The sequence below is a fragment of the Podarcis melisellensis genome (assembly GCF_964234715.1).
Source record: "Podarcis melisellensis genome assembly, chromosome: 13".
NCBI lineage: Eukaryota > Metazoa > Chordata > Lepidosauria > Squamata > Lacertidae > Podarcis > Podarcis melisellensis.
The window spans coordinates 42,135,209-42,153,328 of record NC_138545.1 but is presented as its reverse complement, the minus strand read 5'-3'; the positions used below and the strand labels follow the sequence as shown (position 1 = coordinate 42,153,328).

General features: G+C 46.2%; 1 protein-coding gene across 4 annotated transcripts in view; it reads right to left on the bottom strand.

The window, feature by feature from the left end:
* The window catches only part of PLEKHM1 (pleckstrin homology and RUN domain containing M1), a 45,769-nt gene that overhangs the window by 23,835 nt on the left and 3,814 nt on the right, over positions 1 to 18,120 (bottom strand). The window contains exons 2-5 of one of the 4 annotated variants that reach the window (XM_081883864.1): positions 11,818 to 11,937; positions 6,720 to 6,815; positions 3,779 to 4,026; positions 1,634 to 2,260 (exon numbers count right to left, since the gene is read on the bottom strand). In XM_081883864.1, the coding sequence (XP_081739990.1) occupies positions 1,634 to 2,260; positions 3,779 to 4,026; positions 6,720 to 6,773 (929 nt within the window). In that variant the 5' untranslated portion in view covers positions 6,774 to 6,815; positions 11,818 to 11,937. Of the gene's footprint in view, positions 1 to 1,633; positions 2,261 to 3,778; positions 4,027 to 6,719; positions 6,816 to 9,080; positions 9,102 to 11,817; positions 11,938 to 13,464; positions 13,580 to 18,120 lie in introns of those variants that run through there. The other 3 variants (XM_081883865.1, XM_081883866.1, XM_081883863.1) reach the window with 3 other exon arrangements.

Genomic DNA, 18,120 nt, shown 5'->3' with positions numbered 1-18,120 from the left:
TGCGTGCAGGCTCCAGCCCACCACCTCCTCCTCTCCGTGCTCTAGGGACTCGCAGGCAGCCGAAAAACATGCAGGTGGGAGAGAGAGAGAGAGGGCTGGCTTGGGGGGGGGGGACTTTTGCCTTCCTTTCCTTCCCCCCACCCCGTTAAACTCCTCCCCTGCATTCTTAGCCAGCTGCTTCTCCGCACACCCCTCTTGTGCTTCTTGTCCCTTCTGTGTTTTTCCTTCCCTCCCCATTTAAAACGTGGTGACAAAGCACGGATCCACATGGATCCTCAGGATTTTTGCATTGGGTCACCCCAAATTCACCATCAGATCACATTACATGTCCATGGCTACAGTCTGTACCAAAAAAATCACGCACCCACTGTTGCCTGGGGCTGCAATGGTGCAAAAACGTGGTTACAAAGCATGGATCCACAGGATCTTTGCACTGGGTCACCCCAAATTCACCATCAGATCACATAGCATGTTCATGGCTACATCTTGCACCAAAAAAATCATGCACCCACTGTTGCCTAGGGTCACAGTGGTGCAAAAACGTGGTTACAAAGCACGGATCCACATGGATCCTCAGGATTTTTGCATTGGGTCACCCCAAATTCACCATCAGATCACATAGCATGTCCATGGCTACATCTTGCACCAAAAAAATCACGCACCCACTGTTGCCTAGGGTCACAGTGGTGCAAAAACGTGGTTACAAAGCATGGATCCACATGGATCCTCAGGATTTTTGCATTGGGCTACTCCAAACTCACTGTCAGATACTAAAAATCTTTATAAAATAGAGAATTAAATACATACAGAATGTTAAATTTTCAGTTTTGAAATATTAGTACTAGTTTAGTACTGTATTTCTATATTACTATAGTACTGTATTAGTTATTTTCAAATACTTAAATATTTTTAGGGTGTAAGACCCAATTAAAGCCCGTTATTTACATACAGTATTACAGTATTTACATACAGTATTAGGCATACTGTATTAACTTTATTAACTGTATTAAATCATTAACTTTGAGATATTATTTTTATTTAATGAACCCTCAGCCTTATTCAAAGTAAGCTTAAATTAGCTATTTCACTTATTAATCAAAGCGCTATTACTGTGCGACAGCAATATTTTATGTTTTATTCTTTTAATGATAGTTTAGGATTTAAATATCATTTCAGTCTTTTCAGAGCTATATATTCACTGCTCTGTAATAGTCTATAAGCATAATTGTTACTGTAAATTAAATTAGCTTTTTACGAAAATACCGTGCGTGTTTATGTTTTGTTTCTTTTTTCAAAGCCAAAAAGTGTTTCAGGCCTGTCGAGTTTCCCGGAGTGTGGAGTTATAGAGAGTCGAGTTTTCGGGGTTCTAATGTTGATCATATGACTCTAAAATACTTTTTAAAAACTTTAAAACTCACTAATTTTCATCTAAAATTTAGAAAACTTCCCGGGGCAGGACCCCGGTATGGGCCCCCCCAATATTTTTTATAAGTCGGCACCCCTGCTCCCCCCCTTCTTTTTCACTTTTCTATTGTGTTGTTGTATATTTTCTTTTTTGTTATGTCTGTTGATGAAATTTAATAAATATTATTGTTTAAAAAAAAGGGTCGTCCCCTTTCCTCCGCATACTCACTCTTGGAGGGACTGGTCCAAGTCTTTTGCTGTTGCCACGTCAGGTTCAGCATCATCCGAGATGGACTCCTCAACCCTGTCCGCGTTCTGTGTGGCAGCAGATGTCCCCGGGGTAAGGCCGTCAGAGCTGAGGCTGGAAGACAGCTGGGAGGAACCTGTTGTGCTGATGCTCAGGTTGGATGCGGTGAGTTTCTCTGCCCGTTGGCTTTTAGCGGCGGGCAAGAGGGCTGGGGAAGCCTCAGCGTCATCCGAGCCAGAAGACAGCGAGAGGGAGCCCAGCGATTCTTTCCTCCGGGGCTCCAAACTCACAAGCAGTTCTGTGGCTGGGCAAAGTCCCGACAGGGATAAAGGAGTGACCGTCCATTCGTTCAAGACTGCCGACTTGTAGGAGAGGTCGAAGGCCAGGGAGTTCAAGCCCTGCAGATAAGTGAGAAGGAACTCAACCTCCTCGGTGTCCAGTAGCAAGGCTGGCGAATGGTAATACTCAGAGAGGTGGGCTTTCTCGTGGAGCAAGAGCTTCAGGTAGCATTCCATCAGGCCGTCATTCAGCGCAAGTCGTAGCCAAGCGCGGCAGCGGCCCACGTCTGTGTTGATGAAGTCCAGGTGCTCCAGCTCAGAAATGATGTTTCTGGAGAAAAGTAAAGAGAGGAGCAGGGAAGGGGGAGAGAGCACAAGGCCCATTAATGCTGCAGCTCTAATAATAAAATAATAATAATAATAATAATAATAATAATAATAATAATAATAATAATAATTTTTTATTTATATCCTGCCCTTCCCAGTTCGAAAACCGGGCTCAGGGCGGCTAACAACAAATTTAAAACACTTTAAAACAATCATAAAAGCAGCATAAAATACAGTATAAAATATGAATAACAATAAAAATCAAAAATCAAAAATCAATTAGATAATCCTCAGGACTCAATTGATCCTACTTGATCCCACATAACACCAGTCCTGATAGATCTGCATTGGCTCCCAGTACGTTTCCGAGCACAATTCAAAGTGTTGGTGCTGACCTTTAAAGCCCTAAACGGCCTCGATCCTGTATACCTGAAGGAGCGTCTCCACACCCATCGTTCAGCCCAGACACTGAGATCCAGCTCCGAGGGCCTTCTGGCGCTTCCCTCATTGCGAGAAATGAGGTTACAGGGAACCAGACAGAGGGCCTTCTCGGTAGTGGCACCCACCCTGTGGAACACCCTCCCTTCAGATGTGAAGGAAATAAGCAGCTATCCTATCTTTAAAAGACACCCGAGGGCAGCCCTGTTCAGGGAAGTTTTTAATATTTAATGCTGTACTGTTTTTAACATTTGATTGGGAGTCGCCCAGAGTGGCTGGGGAAACTCAGACAGATGGGCGGGGTATAAATAATAAATTATTATTATTATTATTATTATTGGGCCAGCGAGGAGGCCAGGGGAGAATTAGCTGTGGGGTCTCAGAGCAGGTGATCTTCATAAAAGGGGAGGGGGAAGGGGGGGAGCTCTGAAGTACCTTGGAAAGTGGGGAAGGGTTTGTTAAAAAACAAGAAGTTTTTTTATCCCCCATTCCTCCTCTGACCTGTCTTCATTGTCCCACCCCAACCCAAAGACTTCTTCTTCTGAGGCTCCTCCCTTTGAGGTTCTCTGACAGGGATCCCCGGCCACTCCTCATTGTCCAGCCAGCCCCTGACTTTTTTTGCCTATAAAGGTAAAGGGACCCCTGACCATGAGGTCCAGTTGTGGCGCTCATCTCGCTTTATTGGCCGAGGGAGCCGGCATACAGCTTCCGGGTCATGTGGCCAGAATGACTATGCCACTTCTGGCGAACCAGAGCAGCACACGGAAACGCCGTTTACCTTCCCGCCAGAGCGGTACCTATTTATCTACTTGCACTTTGACTTGCTTTCAAACTGCTAGGTTGGCAGGAGTTTTTGCCTATATCCGCCTAAATTCCTAGCAGGACTTTAGCAAGAAGAGATGAGAAGTCCCTCCATCAGTCATATCCCCTTGAACTTCGGTTACCCAGCGTAAGCAGAAATCTCACATTTGCATCTCGCAAATGCCCCCACTCCACACCCAGCAATGTTCAAGCATGTAATATCAGCAAATTTTGCTGATGGCTGCAATCTCCACCCTCAAAGCGGCTGTCTTCCCCACCTCACCTGTGTGTGATAGTTTTCAGCAGGGCCCAAAAGGCTGGTTGGGGAAGGGGCAGGCGCCCGGCAAATTTCCTCCCTTTCGCTCCCGATTCTGCCTTGATGTGCTTGGCCTTCAAGCCGTGGACAAACACTGCTTCGAGGGCGCAGCAGAGGGTGTTGGCATCTCCATCGTCACTGGTCACGAGGGCGTCGGAAGTCACGTAATGTTTCTGCAGCGCTTTGATGGAGTTCACCAGGTGTGTCTTGATCAACTAGGGTAGCATCAAACAGAGGCTGCATTAGGTTAGGGCCAAGATGAAAGTAAGGTCTCCTCCCCAAGGATATTGCCAAAATGTGTGGTGTTTTTTTAAAGCATTTATTCATTTTCCAATTAAAACATCTAATTAACATATCAAATCCAATGAAAATAAAAAACTAAAATTAAAAAAAGTCCAATTGTCTTCCAAATTGTAATAATTTTTGCTTTGGCTTCCCACGGTCTGAATTCCAAAGCTCTTTCAACATCATAGCCCTGCCTCTCATCATCATCAATGTTTTTCATAATTCCATATACAATTTTTTCCTCCACGTTTTGACTCTGGTTATGTGATCCTCATTCATGTCACAAAAAAGATACTTATTGCATCCAAATTCAGAGTTCTGTCCAGCTCTTTGAGAATTGTTATTTTGGCAGCTCCCAAATCGTTAATCTTTCCCGTCCAGGTGTTATCAAAGAAACAGAGAGAAACCTCCTTCTGAAACTCCTTACTGATTTATTCTTAAGCAGACTTTGGATATTGCCAAAATGTTGAGGACAGCAGGAAGGCCTCAACTGGAGCGCACTGTGTTAAGATCCGAAACATTGAGAAGAGGATTGTGAAGCTAAGGCCTATAAACACAAGGTGCTGTTTATGTACTATTTCAGACCAGATCAGATTCAAGTTACCTAAACTATGTCTGTTTGAGCAACGAACAGATTGTAGGTGGAGCAATAAATATGAGACTATCAGTGCCCCTGAAGCAACGACACTGATTATAGCTCAATAGGTTACAGCATGGTGCTGGTGATGCCAAGGTTGCAGGTTCGATCCCCGTATGGGACAGCTGCATATTCCTGCATTGCAGGGGGTTAGACTAGATGATCCTCAGGGTCCCTTCCAACTCCACAATTCTATGATTAAAGAGATATCACAACTTGTTACTGAAATTACCTGTTAACATTTTCCTTCTGGTGTTGTCATCTTGATCATGCCCAACAGCAATACTTACAAGATCTACATTTTCCAACTATGCCATCTGCCTTCCCCAGTGGCAAAAGAGGATGGTCAGAGGAGGAGATTATTTGTATATTATTTACTATACTGCCCATGGGCTGAGAACCCTACACGTAGTTTTCTATCCAAGTTATTGTAGACCTTTTCTGTGCTTTTAGGTTTTTATAAAGATTTGCTTCCTGTTATTGAATCATGATAAAAAATAGGGTGCCAACAGAAAAAGAATATTTTTACACAACTTGACATAATTTTCTCCAGGCTGTTGTTGTTGTTGCCTGTTTTATTTAAGCTTGCTGGTAAACACCAACTGCTTCTTCCATTTGTATATCTCAATGACTGTACTTTGGAGTTTTTGGTTGAAAATTAATTCACCTCTGTTTGCGATCTCATACTGGATTGGCCTACAATAATCTTGAATTGGCCTCGAGGATTTTAAAAAGAAGAAATGAGCATCTGTTTAGAAGAAAAGTAACTGAAGGAACTGAGTAGGCTTAGGCTGGAGAAGAAATTAGGGGATGGGATGTGTGAGGATGAAAGAAATTATAGAAATGTTGGCAATGGTCAAAAATGCCAGTGTCCTAGGGTAGCTCAGTTGGTGGAGAATGAGACTCTTGATCTCAGGATTGTGGGTTTGAAGAGGGTTGGAAAAGATGACTCTTGGGGTCCCAGCTCTACAATTCTATGATTCTATGAAACCGGGGAGGGGAGGGAATGTTCCATGTCCAGAATGAATCTCATAGCAGGTTTCCAACCAGCGTTGTGTATGACTCAAGAAGGGCTGAGCTTGATTGTCACCATCAATGGCTGTCAAAAGGAGTGCCTTCTCTCCACGGAACAGATGGAAAAGGATCATGAGATGCCTGTTCATGCATCCAGCCGCCACTTCCAAGTGATGCTCAGCCCCTTCCTCTGGAAAGGCCTGGAAATGTTTCACAGCCACTTGACATCCCTATGACCAGTGAAGCCTCACCTCCATAGGGCAGCTCGGCTGTAATTATTCACCTTCCTCCTGGGCCATGTTCAGAAATTGGTGGTGGGGGATGAGTGCTCAGACCCCTGGGCCCTCACTTGTGGGGTGCCTCAGGATTCCGTCCTCTCCCCCATGCTTTTTAACATCTACATGAAGCTGCTGGGAGAGATCATCAGGAGGTTTGGACTGGGTGTCCATCAATATGAAGATGATACCCAGCTCTACCTCTTTTTCAAATCAGAACCAGTAAAGGTGGTGAAGGTCCTGTGTGAGTGTCTAGAGGCGGTTGGAGGATGGATGGCGGCTAATGGATTGAGGTTGAATCCTGACAAGACAGAAGTACTGTTTTGGGGAGACAGGGGGCGGGCAGGTGTGGAGGACTCCCTGGTCCTGAATGGGGTTCTGCCTGGACGCTGAGGTCCGGCGCTGAGGGCCTTCTGGCAGTTCCCTCATTGCAAGAAGCAAAGCTACAGGGAACCAAGCAGAGGGCTTTCTCGGTAGTGGCACCCGCCCTGTGGAACACCCTCCCATCAGATGTCAAAGAGATAAACAACTCCCTGACATTCAGAAGACATCTTAAGGCAGCCCTGTTCAGGGAAGTTGTTAATGTATGACATATTAGTGTATTTTTTGTATTTGTGGAAGCCGCCCAGAGTGGCTGGGGAAACCCAGCCAGATGGGCGGGGTACAAATAATAAATTATTATTATTGTTATTATTACCTGGGTAACTTCTCGGGGCTGGCATCCATTCTCAGCTTTGTGGTTGGAATGCATATCTACTGCTGCTTCTGCCCAGTTCTGGAATCACATGGTAACCTGAGGAAAAGCAAACAGGAAGAAAGTCAAACACCATGTGAACAAGTCCACTATTCTGACCTCTGTGCTTATTAGTGTGATGGCCTAGGATTCGGACTCAGAGGCTGAACCTGAGGAATCCCAGCCTGCACAGGAGTCCCTGCCTCCAGAACCAGCTGAGCCGGGGCTGGGGCATGAGCCTGAAGGGTCCTCACCTGTGCTGGATCCTCAGGTGCAGGCACCAGCTGAGTCTGCTCTCGCTCCTGAGGTGTTGAAGGACCCGTTGCCTGCAGGTGCTCCACTCTCAGCCCCGTCAGGGGAAGCTGAGGTTGCCTCTGGGTCCGCTAACCCTCCATCCTCTCCTGAGCTGCAGAGGCTCAGGACAGAGCGGCGGAGGGAACTAAGTTCCTGCAGGAGGAGTGCTCGCCTCCAGGCCAGGAGAGGCGAGTCACCAGAGGATCGGGGCCGCCCTATGCCTCGAGGCAGATAAAAGCTGGCCAGCCCCAGTCCCAGGTTGCAGGAACAACATTGTTGGTAGCCTGTTCCTGCCTGCACCCTGACCTGCTATTCTGCCAGAGTTCCTGACCTCACCCGACTCCCTGCCTTGGACCCCGCTTCAGCTTTGATGGCCAGCCTCCATACCGCACCCTCGACCTCGGACTGGACTTGGACCTTGCCGCACAGTTAACCCTCGGGACCAGCACAATTAGTCTGGAATACCCACCACATAACAGTCACATGAGCAGAGTTGGAGACCAAAGACCAGAGCATCTGGGGGACAAAACAGCCAGGGAGCTGGCTGTGAGTGTGAAACACACCCCTCAAAAGTTGTGAGACAAGTCTCCCGAGCCCAGTTACCTTCTTGAATTAGGCCAGGGAACCTGGGTCCCTCCTGCTTCTTCTACAGGCTCAGGGAGCTCAGCTCATGGCAGGCTCCTAGAATCATAGAATTGTAGAGCTGGAGGGGACCCTGAGGGTCATCTAGTCCAACCCCGGGCAACACAGGAATCTCAGCTAAAGCATCCATGACAGATGGCCGCCCAGCCTTGGCTTAAAAACTTCCAATGGAGGAGAGTCCACCACCTTCTTTGGGCCTTATGTCTGATCTAGAATCGCAGACCCGGAAGCAACCAAAAGGCCATTCAGTTGAAGCCCCTGCGGGAAGCAGCACCACCCACCCAGAACCTCCCCCTCCCCACTCAAAAGATCAGGATACACAACCCATAAGAGCCCGTAACACCAGATACGGAGAGCAGGTGAGCTGCAGAGGTGCTAACTGAGCAAAACCGCTATGTGGCTCAAGCAAGCGAGTCAAGCCACATGCAACTCATTCCATCAGAACAGCAGGCAGTCGGACCACAGGGACCAAATTCCTTCTCAGAGCCAAACGATCATTCGGCAGGGTCCTAGGATGAGAGGCTCTATCCGCTAAACCTTCACAAGAGTCAAAGATGGAAGGAAGAGACAATCCCGACCAGAGAAGAATGGCAAACCAAGTTGATGGACTCTGCCGACATGACAAAATTAACTAGGAAGCTCAGAAATCAAGACAACAAGAACTTTAAAAAAGAATGGGGAAAGTTTATAAGAGAGCCAGTGTGGTGTAGTGGTTAAGAGCGGTAGACTTGTAATCTGGGGAACCGGGTTCGCGTCTCCGCTCCTCCACATGCAGCTGCTGGGTGACCTTGGGCCAGTCACACTTCCTTGAAGTCTCTCAGCCCCACTCACCTCACAGAGTGTTTGTTGTGGGGGAGGAAGGGAAAGGATAATGTGAGCCGCTTGGAGACTCCTTAAAAGGGAGTGAAAGGCGGGATATCAAATCCAAACTCTTCTTCTTCTACTTACAAGACCACTGTACGCAGGTTAAAACATTAGCAGGATTTTAATCACACTTGTAAAGTAATGGAAAGTATGGATAATTTAGAAGGGTAAAAATCTGGATAAGCATTGATATGCAGTTGTAAATATTATTATTAGGACCCACGGAAGAGATCGGGGGAAGTCAGGAGATTCAGAGTAATCTTGATATTTGGATTTTGAATTTTGTATGTTCATACTTTTAAAAATCAAATCAATTTTTTTAAAAAAAAGACTCCACAAGAAAAACTTGAGCAGAATGGTCCACAACCCTCCACGCGCTGAGGAACGTAGCAAAGTGCTCAATACTGTATTAGTTGTCTCCCTTCTGTTTCCTAGTAAGCCCCTTTACCAGCCACGCCAGCCAGGATGCAAGCAATTGGGCTTAATCTATCCCCAAACTGACAAAGCAGATGCACAAACACCAACCTGCTCCTCAAGGAGTTTGTGGACAGCCTGGGCAGGACCAACCGAGTCCAAGCAGAGAGAGGACAGTCACGGACAAAAGCTGCCTGGGGAGACGGGGCGGGTGGCGAGAATGTAAGCCCCTTGCCTCCGCGCTAGGCTTGTCACAAGACCTGCTGAACTCTGAACGCTGCAATTTAAAAAGCTAAGCACAGCAACCACAAAAGCCACAGCTCTCTTAACCTCTGATCTACATATTTATCTGACAGTCCAGGGAGACAAAAACAAGCCCCCAACTCCTCCCGTCATTTGCACTGACTTGTACTTCCTCCCGTGGAAAACTGAGAGAGGTGGAGGCATCCCAGATCAACACCTCTGCCTCATCCGTACCCTGGATTGCCATGTTGGAGTCACATTCCCCCATGTCTAAATAACAGGCGGTTGGAGGATGGATGGCGGCTAACAGATTGAGGTTGAATCCTGGCAAGACAGAAGAACTGTTTTGGGGGGACAGGAGGCAGGCAGGTGTGGAGGACTCCCTGGTCCTGAATGGGGTAACTGTGCCCCTGAAGGACCAGGTGCCATAGCCCAATAGCAGGACACATATTTGCATTATATAACAGTGCATGTTTCTTAGCTGGCAGAGAGATTTTTCAGAGTTAGGGCCATAGCCCAATAGCAGGACACATATTTGCATGAATAGGGAGCCCATTTTGAGTAGTAGGGCTGTGAAAGTCTTGGAAATCCACTGCTAGTCAGACCAGGTGGTACTGGGGGAGGCAGGCCATTGTGGAAAGAAAGCAACTACTTACAACCATTTTCACACAGATTCTGGGACATGCATGCTGTGGCAACCCCATAGCCTATTTTAAACACCGGACCTTGACTCCAGTGCAGGAAATCATGGCACGAGTGTGTCTCTGAGCATGCACAAAACATCTTCTCCCAGCTGATATATGCCACCTCCACTCATCTGGAGCAGGCTGGACAACTTTGAAAGCTTGGCCTGTGCACAAGGTTATGCCGTGTTCTGAAATGCTTTCGCTTTGAAGGCAACCTAAAGTGCAACAGCAAAAGCATTTCAGACTGCAGTACAATCTTGTGCACAGGCCAAGATTTCAAAGTTGCACTGCTCCACATGTCTCTGGGACACTTTCCTTTGCTGCTTTCAGTGGCTTACTTGGACAGTTATTTAGTTTTACAGCCCTTTCTAGCCAGAAGAACCCAGGGCCGCACAGACAGTGGAAGTCCGATAAATGGCAACTAAAAACATCCAAGTATAAACACACAAAAACCCTGTTCTCTATTCCATGGTTCAGCCTTGAAACACACCTAGTGATGAGAAGTGTGTACTTTCTTCTCACTAAATAACTATCAGGCTCCATGCAGTTTTATAAACACAGATATATAAGCTTGGTGCCAAATGGCTCCTTAAACCAGGGTTACAGTTGCCAAAACGGAATGTCTAGTCGCCATTTTGGGGCCAGACAGCACAAAAGTCATATTTTTCAATACAGTGGTACCTCAGGGTAAGTACTTAATTCGTTCCGGAGGTCCGTACTTAACCTGAAACTGTTCTTAACCTGAAGCACCACTTTAGCCAATGGGGCCTCCTGCTGCTGCCATGCTGCCGGAGCACGATTTCTGTTCCCATCCTGAAGCAAAGTTCTTAACCTGAGGTACTATTTCTCGGTTAGCGGAGTCTGTAACCTGAAGCGTCTGTAACCTGAAGCGTATGTAACCCGAGGTACCAGTGTACAGTGGACGCTCAGGTTGCGAACGTGATCCGTGCGGGATGCACATTCGCAACCCGCAGCATTCGCAACCCGCAGTGGCGCATCTGCGCACACGCAGGTTGCGACTCGGCGCTTCTGCACATGCCCGACCCCCGAAACCCGGAAATAACCCGTTCCGGTGCTTCCAGGTTTCGGCGGGTCCGTAACCTGAAAAAACGCAACCTGAAGCGTTTGTAACCTGAGGTATGACTGTACATACAAGGGGCTTGTTGACAGGATCCCACCACAGCCACCACTTGCCGTCAGCACACAGAGCCTTCACTGCTGTTCCTGACGAACGGGGAGTTGATGACCGTTGCCTCGCTACTTCCCATAACAGAAAAAATTGGGTGGCTGCTGACTAGAAACGTTTCTCCTCCTGAAAAACACCGGGCTGAACGCCAAAGTGTGTGACGGCTCAGAGGCACCGTTCCCAAAAGTCTCTTCACAAACAAACACTGGAAGAAAAGACAGGGTTTGTGTGGCGAAGGGGGAGGCAGTGTGGAATCTTGCTGAAGGAAGGCATTTCGCAGCTGGGAAACATAAAGCTCACAGAGATTTAAGTTCTCTCAGCTGCTCTTAGTAAATATGCATCAAAACGTAGCACACTGAGAGCACAGGGGCTGGCCTGGCCTAGTTAAAATCTTTCTCATGTACATTAGAGCAGCTGGAATAAAATCACCTGGTCTCAAGAACAGAATCCTCAATGCACAAACCCACTTCATTCAAGCAGCTTTAAAAACGAACAAACTCTAAAACAACTGGTAGATATATATATATATATATATGTATGTATGTATGTGTGTGTGTGTGTGTGTGTGTGTATATATATATATATATATATATATATATATATATATATATATATATATAGCATACTCCAAAAAAAAGAAAAGCACATACAGTATAAAGTGTGCTATGTAGGCACAATTATGACACGGAGACATAATTGTGCAAGGATATAATTTGGCATTCCACCCACTCACCGTGATATTATCCATGAGGGAGCCACATCTAAGTTAAAGCAGACTGCTAAATCCAGAAGCCACTGGTATTCTCCAGAAATCTGAAACTGCACATCCCAGAGTCGGTCAGATCGCTCCTTTCTTTTAAGACAAAAGGCAGCTGTGAGCAGTTGACAGACTCCAAGTCATCGTCATGAGACGCAAGGTTATAAGCAACAATAGACAAGTCACATAGTGACTAAGTCAGAACAGGGAAACTTAAAAGCTATTCATCTCTGGGACGTAAACACTTTGTTCCGTGCAACGTGAATGATGAGACTTTTCCTCCTCACCTGACCAATGCTGTGTACCCACATTTGGGGTCTTTATCTGGGAGGCTGACAAATGAAAAGACTGTAAGCTTGGAATGTCTATGGTGATTATTTCTGAAGAAGCTGAGAAAGCTTTACAAAGCCACCTGCTGGGTGAGCACCACGTGGTTCTCTCCCTTTCAGATCCTGCCCATCCTATGCAAAGAGAAAGAGACAGGCAGGCAAGCAGGGAGTCCCACCCACTAGCTCTCTAGAAATCTGAAGACCTTGTTCAAAATAAATACAAAGAAGTATTTTTTAAAGTCTAAAGACCCCCTCTGTAGAAATATCATGTCTCAACAGGTGGGAATGCCTTGCAGACAGCAGCGGCGCGTGGAGACCATCAGCCAGGTCATGCTTCCATAGCAGGGGCCAGAGGAGGAATGACCACTGGGAGGAGCGCAGAACGAAGAAACGCCATCGTGCATCTGCAGCAGCAAAACTGGACGCCTTCATCTGCCCCAGCTGCAACGAAACATGTCTCTCCTTTATCGGTGTATAACCTTCCGGTGGTTTGACTTCGCCCTCCCCTAAGGCACACTCTCCCATCGTCTCCCGAGACAGACAGATGCCAACCAACATGTGGATTCCAGAGGGCTTATAACAGGATTCAAAGGAAGCAAGTTTTGAGTGTCCGAGATCCCAAATTCAATCCCCAGTATTTGTAACAGAACTCTGAATGAGATAATGGAATGCTGCTGCAAATCTAATGATGATGATGATGATGATGATATAGCGTAAGTAGGTGGCAGAGGGCACGACGAATTGGACACCCAATTTAAAAGGCTAAGCCTTTGGCCCAGAAAATTAAAAGACATTTCAGGAAAACTTCCTGATGACACAGAACGGTTCAAAACTCAAACCAGTTAAACGGAGGAATCTCTTCTCTCAAGTTTTTTAAACACAGTGGTACCTTGGTTCTCAAACTTCGACTCCTGAAACAGTTCGAAAACCAAGGCTGCGGGAGCTTCTTGAACTCAAGCAGAAGCCGCATCGGACATTCGGCTTCTGAAAAACATTTGCAAACCGAAACACTCACATCTGGATTTGCGGCGTTTGGGAGCCATTCGGGAACCTAGATACCACTGTAAAAGGTTCAGCAAATACATGTCAGAGATACTTCTCAGATTCGCAGTAAGGCTAACTAAATCAACGAATCATTATTCCTCATATTAAGTGCCTCCCTCACCGGCCAAAGCCCAGGCACCACAGCCTTTAGGAGGGATTTCTACCACGCCTGCTCCCTTCAGTCCTCCGCAGCACCCTCACCCCATCAAAATTTGACCGCCAACACTAAAAAGGTATTGTGCAGACATACCTGCTACCTCTGAGGTTGCTCTTTGTTGCCACGGCCCATGGCGGGAGCAGCAATCCACAGCAGGTGAGGAAGGACCTTCCACCTGTTTCTTACTAGCCAGTGTGACAAATACTTGGGTGGCTTGTGAGTGAGGAACATCTCATTTCCCATCACCTGCCCAGAGAGGCCATTATGAAATGAGTGAGATTCCATCTGCATGAGCCGTTGGCCCTAAGGGAATATTTCAAAATTCAACGTGCAGCCAGCATGGGATACACAGAGGGCTCATCAACGTTGGCAACGCGGTTTCTGCATCGTAAACGTGCCCGCTTTTGCAAGCCTGAAGGAACTGCACAAATTTTGGAGGAAACTGCTGCGGTAAACAATGGTCAATGCATTTTGGAAAGCGGGAGCTGCGCCCTTCCTCCTCCAAGCCAGCTTTGCACTGCTGGAATGACATACCCTCCACAAGCATTCAGGCCCTTTGCTTGCACCAATGCTCAGCCTGTTGGCATTCCTCATGACAGAAAGCATAGAGGGGTGAGCTGTTCCTCAGTCACCTCCAAGCTTTCATGAGTCCAAGCTGGGTAGGCTGCCTTAACTATGGGGCATGGCAGCGGAGATGGAAGGGATAATCATTTTCAGCATTTTCCCATGATCCTCGACTGCCCTGCCCCCTTTGGCATGAGAAATGATCCAAAATGATATCTAACAAAATGGGGAAAAAAAGAGTTTAGAATTTTGTTGTTGTTTAGTCGTTTAGTCGTGTCCGACTCTTCGTGACCCCATGGATCAGAGCACACCAGGCACCCCTGTCCTCCACCGCCTCCCGCAGCTTAGTCAAACTCATGCTGGTAGCTTCGAGAACACTGCCCAACCATCTCGTCCTCTGTCGTCCCCTTCTCCTTGTGCCCTCCATCTTTCCCAACATCAGGGTCTTTTCCAGGGAGTCTTCTCTTCTCATGAGGTGGCCAAACTGAGAGATTTTACTTTCTTGGGCTCCATGATCACTGCAGATGGTGACAGCAGTCACGAAATTAAAAGACGCCTGCTTCTTGGGAGAAAAGCAATGACAAACCTAGACAGCATCTTAAAAAGTAGAGACATCACCTTGCCAACAAAGGTCCGTATAGTTAAAGCTATGGTTTTCCCAGTAGTGATGTATGGAAGTGAAAGCTGGACCATAAAGAAGGCTGATCACCGTAGAATTGATCCTTTTGAATTATGGTGCTGGAGGAGACTCTTGAGAGTCCCATGGACTGCAAGAAGTTCAAACCAATCAATTCCGAAGAAAATCAGCCCTGAGTGCTCACTAGAAGGACAGATCCTGAAGCTGAGGCTCTAATACTTTGGCCACCCATGAGAAGAGAAGACTCCCTGGAAAAGACCCTGATGTTGGGAAAGATGGAGGGCACAAGGAGAAGGGGACGACAAGCATGAGTTTGACCAAACTGCGGGAGGAAGTGGAAGTGGAAGACAGGAGTGCCTGGCGTGCTCTGGTCCATGGGGTCACGAAGAGTCGGACACGACTAAACGACTAAAGAACAACAACAGCACGACCCTCGTGGTCCGTTCCAACTCTACAGTTCTATGAGTCTATGTGGCGTAAACATCATGTCACCTTAGTTCAAATGGCTTTCTCTAGAGAAAAGCAGAAGGCATCAAGCCACGTAGCCAAGGGACCAGGGAGAAGCAGAGGCTGCATTCACAAGCTCCCAAGTTCTCCACACTGTTCCTAGCGCCCTTATGAACATGAATGAAATCAGAACTACAGCCATCAGCAACGGGGGTAAATCAGCAGGAGCCCTTTCCCCCGTAAATAGTGAAATAAAGGCAAATGCTGCACACATCAGGTAGAGGGAACCTGCTGTCCTCCAGGCACGCTCAGTTTCCAACACCCCTCAGCCCCAATCCACATGACCTGTGGTCAGAGATGATGGGAACTTGAGGGACGCAGGTTTCTCATCCCTAGCACAAACACTTGATGGCTATTGAGAGAAGCAGCAAAGTAATCTGCAGCTTCCTAGTCTGTCCTTGCAAGGGAAAAGGCAACGCTTGGATAAAGAATTGCACAATTAAGCTTAAAAACGGATGCCAACGTCAGCTTGGGGAGGTCAGTAATTTTCATTAGGATTGTGGAATCGGGGAGAGGGTCAATTGCCCTTTCCGTGGTTCCAGTCTTGATTGGGCTGCCTGCAGCTGTTTTATTATTATTAAGAAACATCAAAATAAGTTTGACATTTCATGTAACGTCCAGTTTGGCCTTGAAGAGAACAGAGAAACGCCCCTTTTCAGGGGGCGGGAACCCACTTGCAATTAGGTAATAAACAGCTCTGTTCATCTGACCTATCAAAAGTAAATGATCCCTCTTCCTTCACTCTTTACAGGTTACAACGGTTTAGGTCAGTGATGGCCAAACTTGGCCCTCTAGCTGTTTTGGGACTACAGTTCCCATCATCCCTGACCACTGGTCCTGTTAGCTAGGGATGGTGGGAGTTGTAGTCCCCAAACAGCTGGAGGGCCAAGTCTGGCCATCACTGGTTTAGGTGATAAATGCCCAAATTATCAGGTAAAAACCCTCCAACAAGAGCAACAAGCAGTCTTTTTGCACAGCGAGGAAATCAAGTATCTTGGCCATGACAACGTTTGTGCTCTTGGCGGCAGATTTCCCAACCTCTGAGATTGTAAAAGCTCGTACTGTCACATTTTGCAAGTTCCCAGCTCAGATTGTGGTTTCCTTGCATAACTGAGTGGGAAGGTTCACATGAGTGAAAGAAAGGCATTTAGCCCCGACACAAATTATGATCAAAGTTCATCATTATCTGTGCTTAAATGCCCATGAACAAGCAAACAAAAAACCAGACACAAAATATACTCAGATTCCAAAAATGAAAACAGCACACAAGACAGTGGTAAGCAGAGGCACAAAGTTAGAAATAAATTAATCTGTAAAAGGTTCTTGAGCAGAGACTTCTACGCAATCATTCACCTATGTGGGGAAAACACAGCCCTGTCATTTACCTGGATTCTGTATTTTGATCATACTAAAGAATAACACCTTTATCTGCAAAATGCCTGTCATGACAGGCAGGGTGAGAGTGGGCACTGTGTTTGTCTGTGTGTTCGGCATCACGTATGGCAAGGTGCAGAATCACTGGCCTTCTGGACATTGTTGGGAGTCCAGTTCCCATACAGCATGACAATTGGTCTAGGATGGTGGAAGGTGGTCTAACACCTGAAGCACCCTATGTTTGGTAGCTCTACCCCACGGGATCCTTTTGGGGAGGGGCAGGATCATCGAGTACCGGATGTGGAAAGCAGTTCTTTCCCCTTCTTTATTTCCAGCAGTGTTACTTTTCTGCCTTGATGGCAGTGATATGCTTTAAAAAGTGCATGTGATCTTTGCATCAAATGTTTTGCAACTATGGGCTTCAAGCAGTGTGTGTTAAAGAGCTTTAGGTGCTCATAAAATCTTGCATGATGGTTTTATTGCGCTGGCATGTGAAATAAAGAGTTACATAAACTTTATATAAACTTTATAAACACACTTTATAAACTCAAATGCACACCGTCACACTGCACAGCTATAACGTTTGCAGAGCAATCCTATGGGGAAATGTATACGACTGCTGTCCTAGTCAATAAACTGAGCAAACCATTTACAGTGTGTTGCACAACTAATATGATGCTTCCAATGATTCAGAAGGAATACTTTGAATACTATTTTAAATACAAGTACTTATGCAAATTGTCAAAGAAGAGCAAGCAGGCTGTCTGCAGGTGTCTGGTGATGTGAAAAGGAATGGCTGTAATCCTTCACAAATGAGTAAATCCCATTTAGATCACGGTCCTTGGTTAAACTAAATATAGGTGAGCTTGCAGCTCACAGGCAATAACTTAATTAAAAACTTCTTTATAGCTGCTATTCTATTTTGTGTTTTTAGTTTACTGGAGTCTGCTGCTTTATACTCTCCTGTTATTTATCACTGTCTGCTGACTGTATTGGGGCTGATTTTGTTACCCGTAAATTGTTATTAATCAGTTTTTGTGAGCTGGCTTGTGAGGAAAGCTGTCCTAAAAGGCAGAGTATAGATTTACTATGAATGCTTTATGGAAACAAATAGGTCTGTGTGCTGAAACACAAAGACATTCTTACCCCTCAATTCAGCAGAAATGAGAAAATGCCTCTGCTGGATGAAGTGTGTTGTAACATGTTACAGCAAGTGTGCTTTTTCCTGTATAACTATTTTTCATATGCTAATTTATGCAGATATAATCTTAAATATAGACCTTAAATATATACAGCTACATGACCGACCCGATTTCTTATTCAGATTGACAGCCCTAACATAACACACCTGCACAAATGCATAGACAGCTGGGTGTTGGTGATGCAAGCACAAATTACATTGTAAGCAAGAGTACAGTGGTACCTCGGGTTAAGTACTTACCGTATTTTTCGCTCTATAACACGCACCCGACCATAACACGCACGTAGTTTTTAGAGGAGGAAAATCCGTAGGCATGCCACCCGTAGGCATTCCCTCCATAACACGCACAGACATTTCCCCTTACTTTTTAGGAGGAAAAAAGTGAGTGTTATGGTGCAAAAAATACGGTAATTCGTTCTGGATGTCCGTTCTTAACCAGAAACTGTTCTTAACCTGAAGCACCACT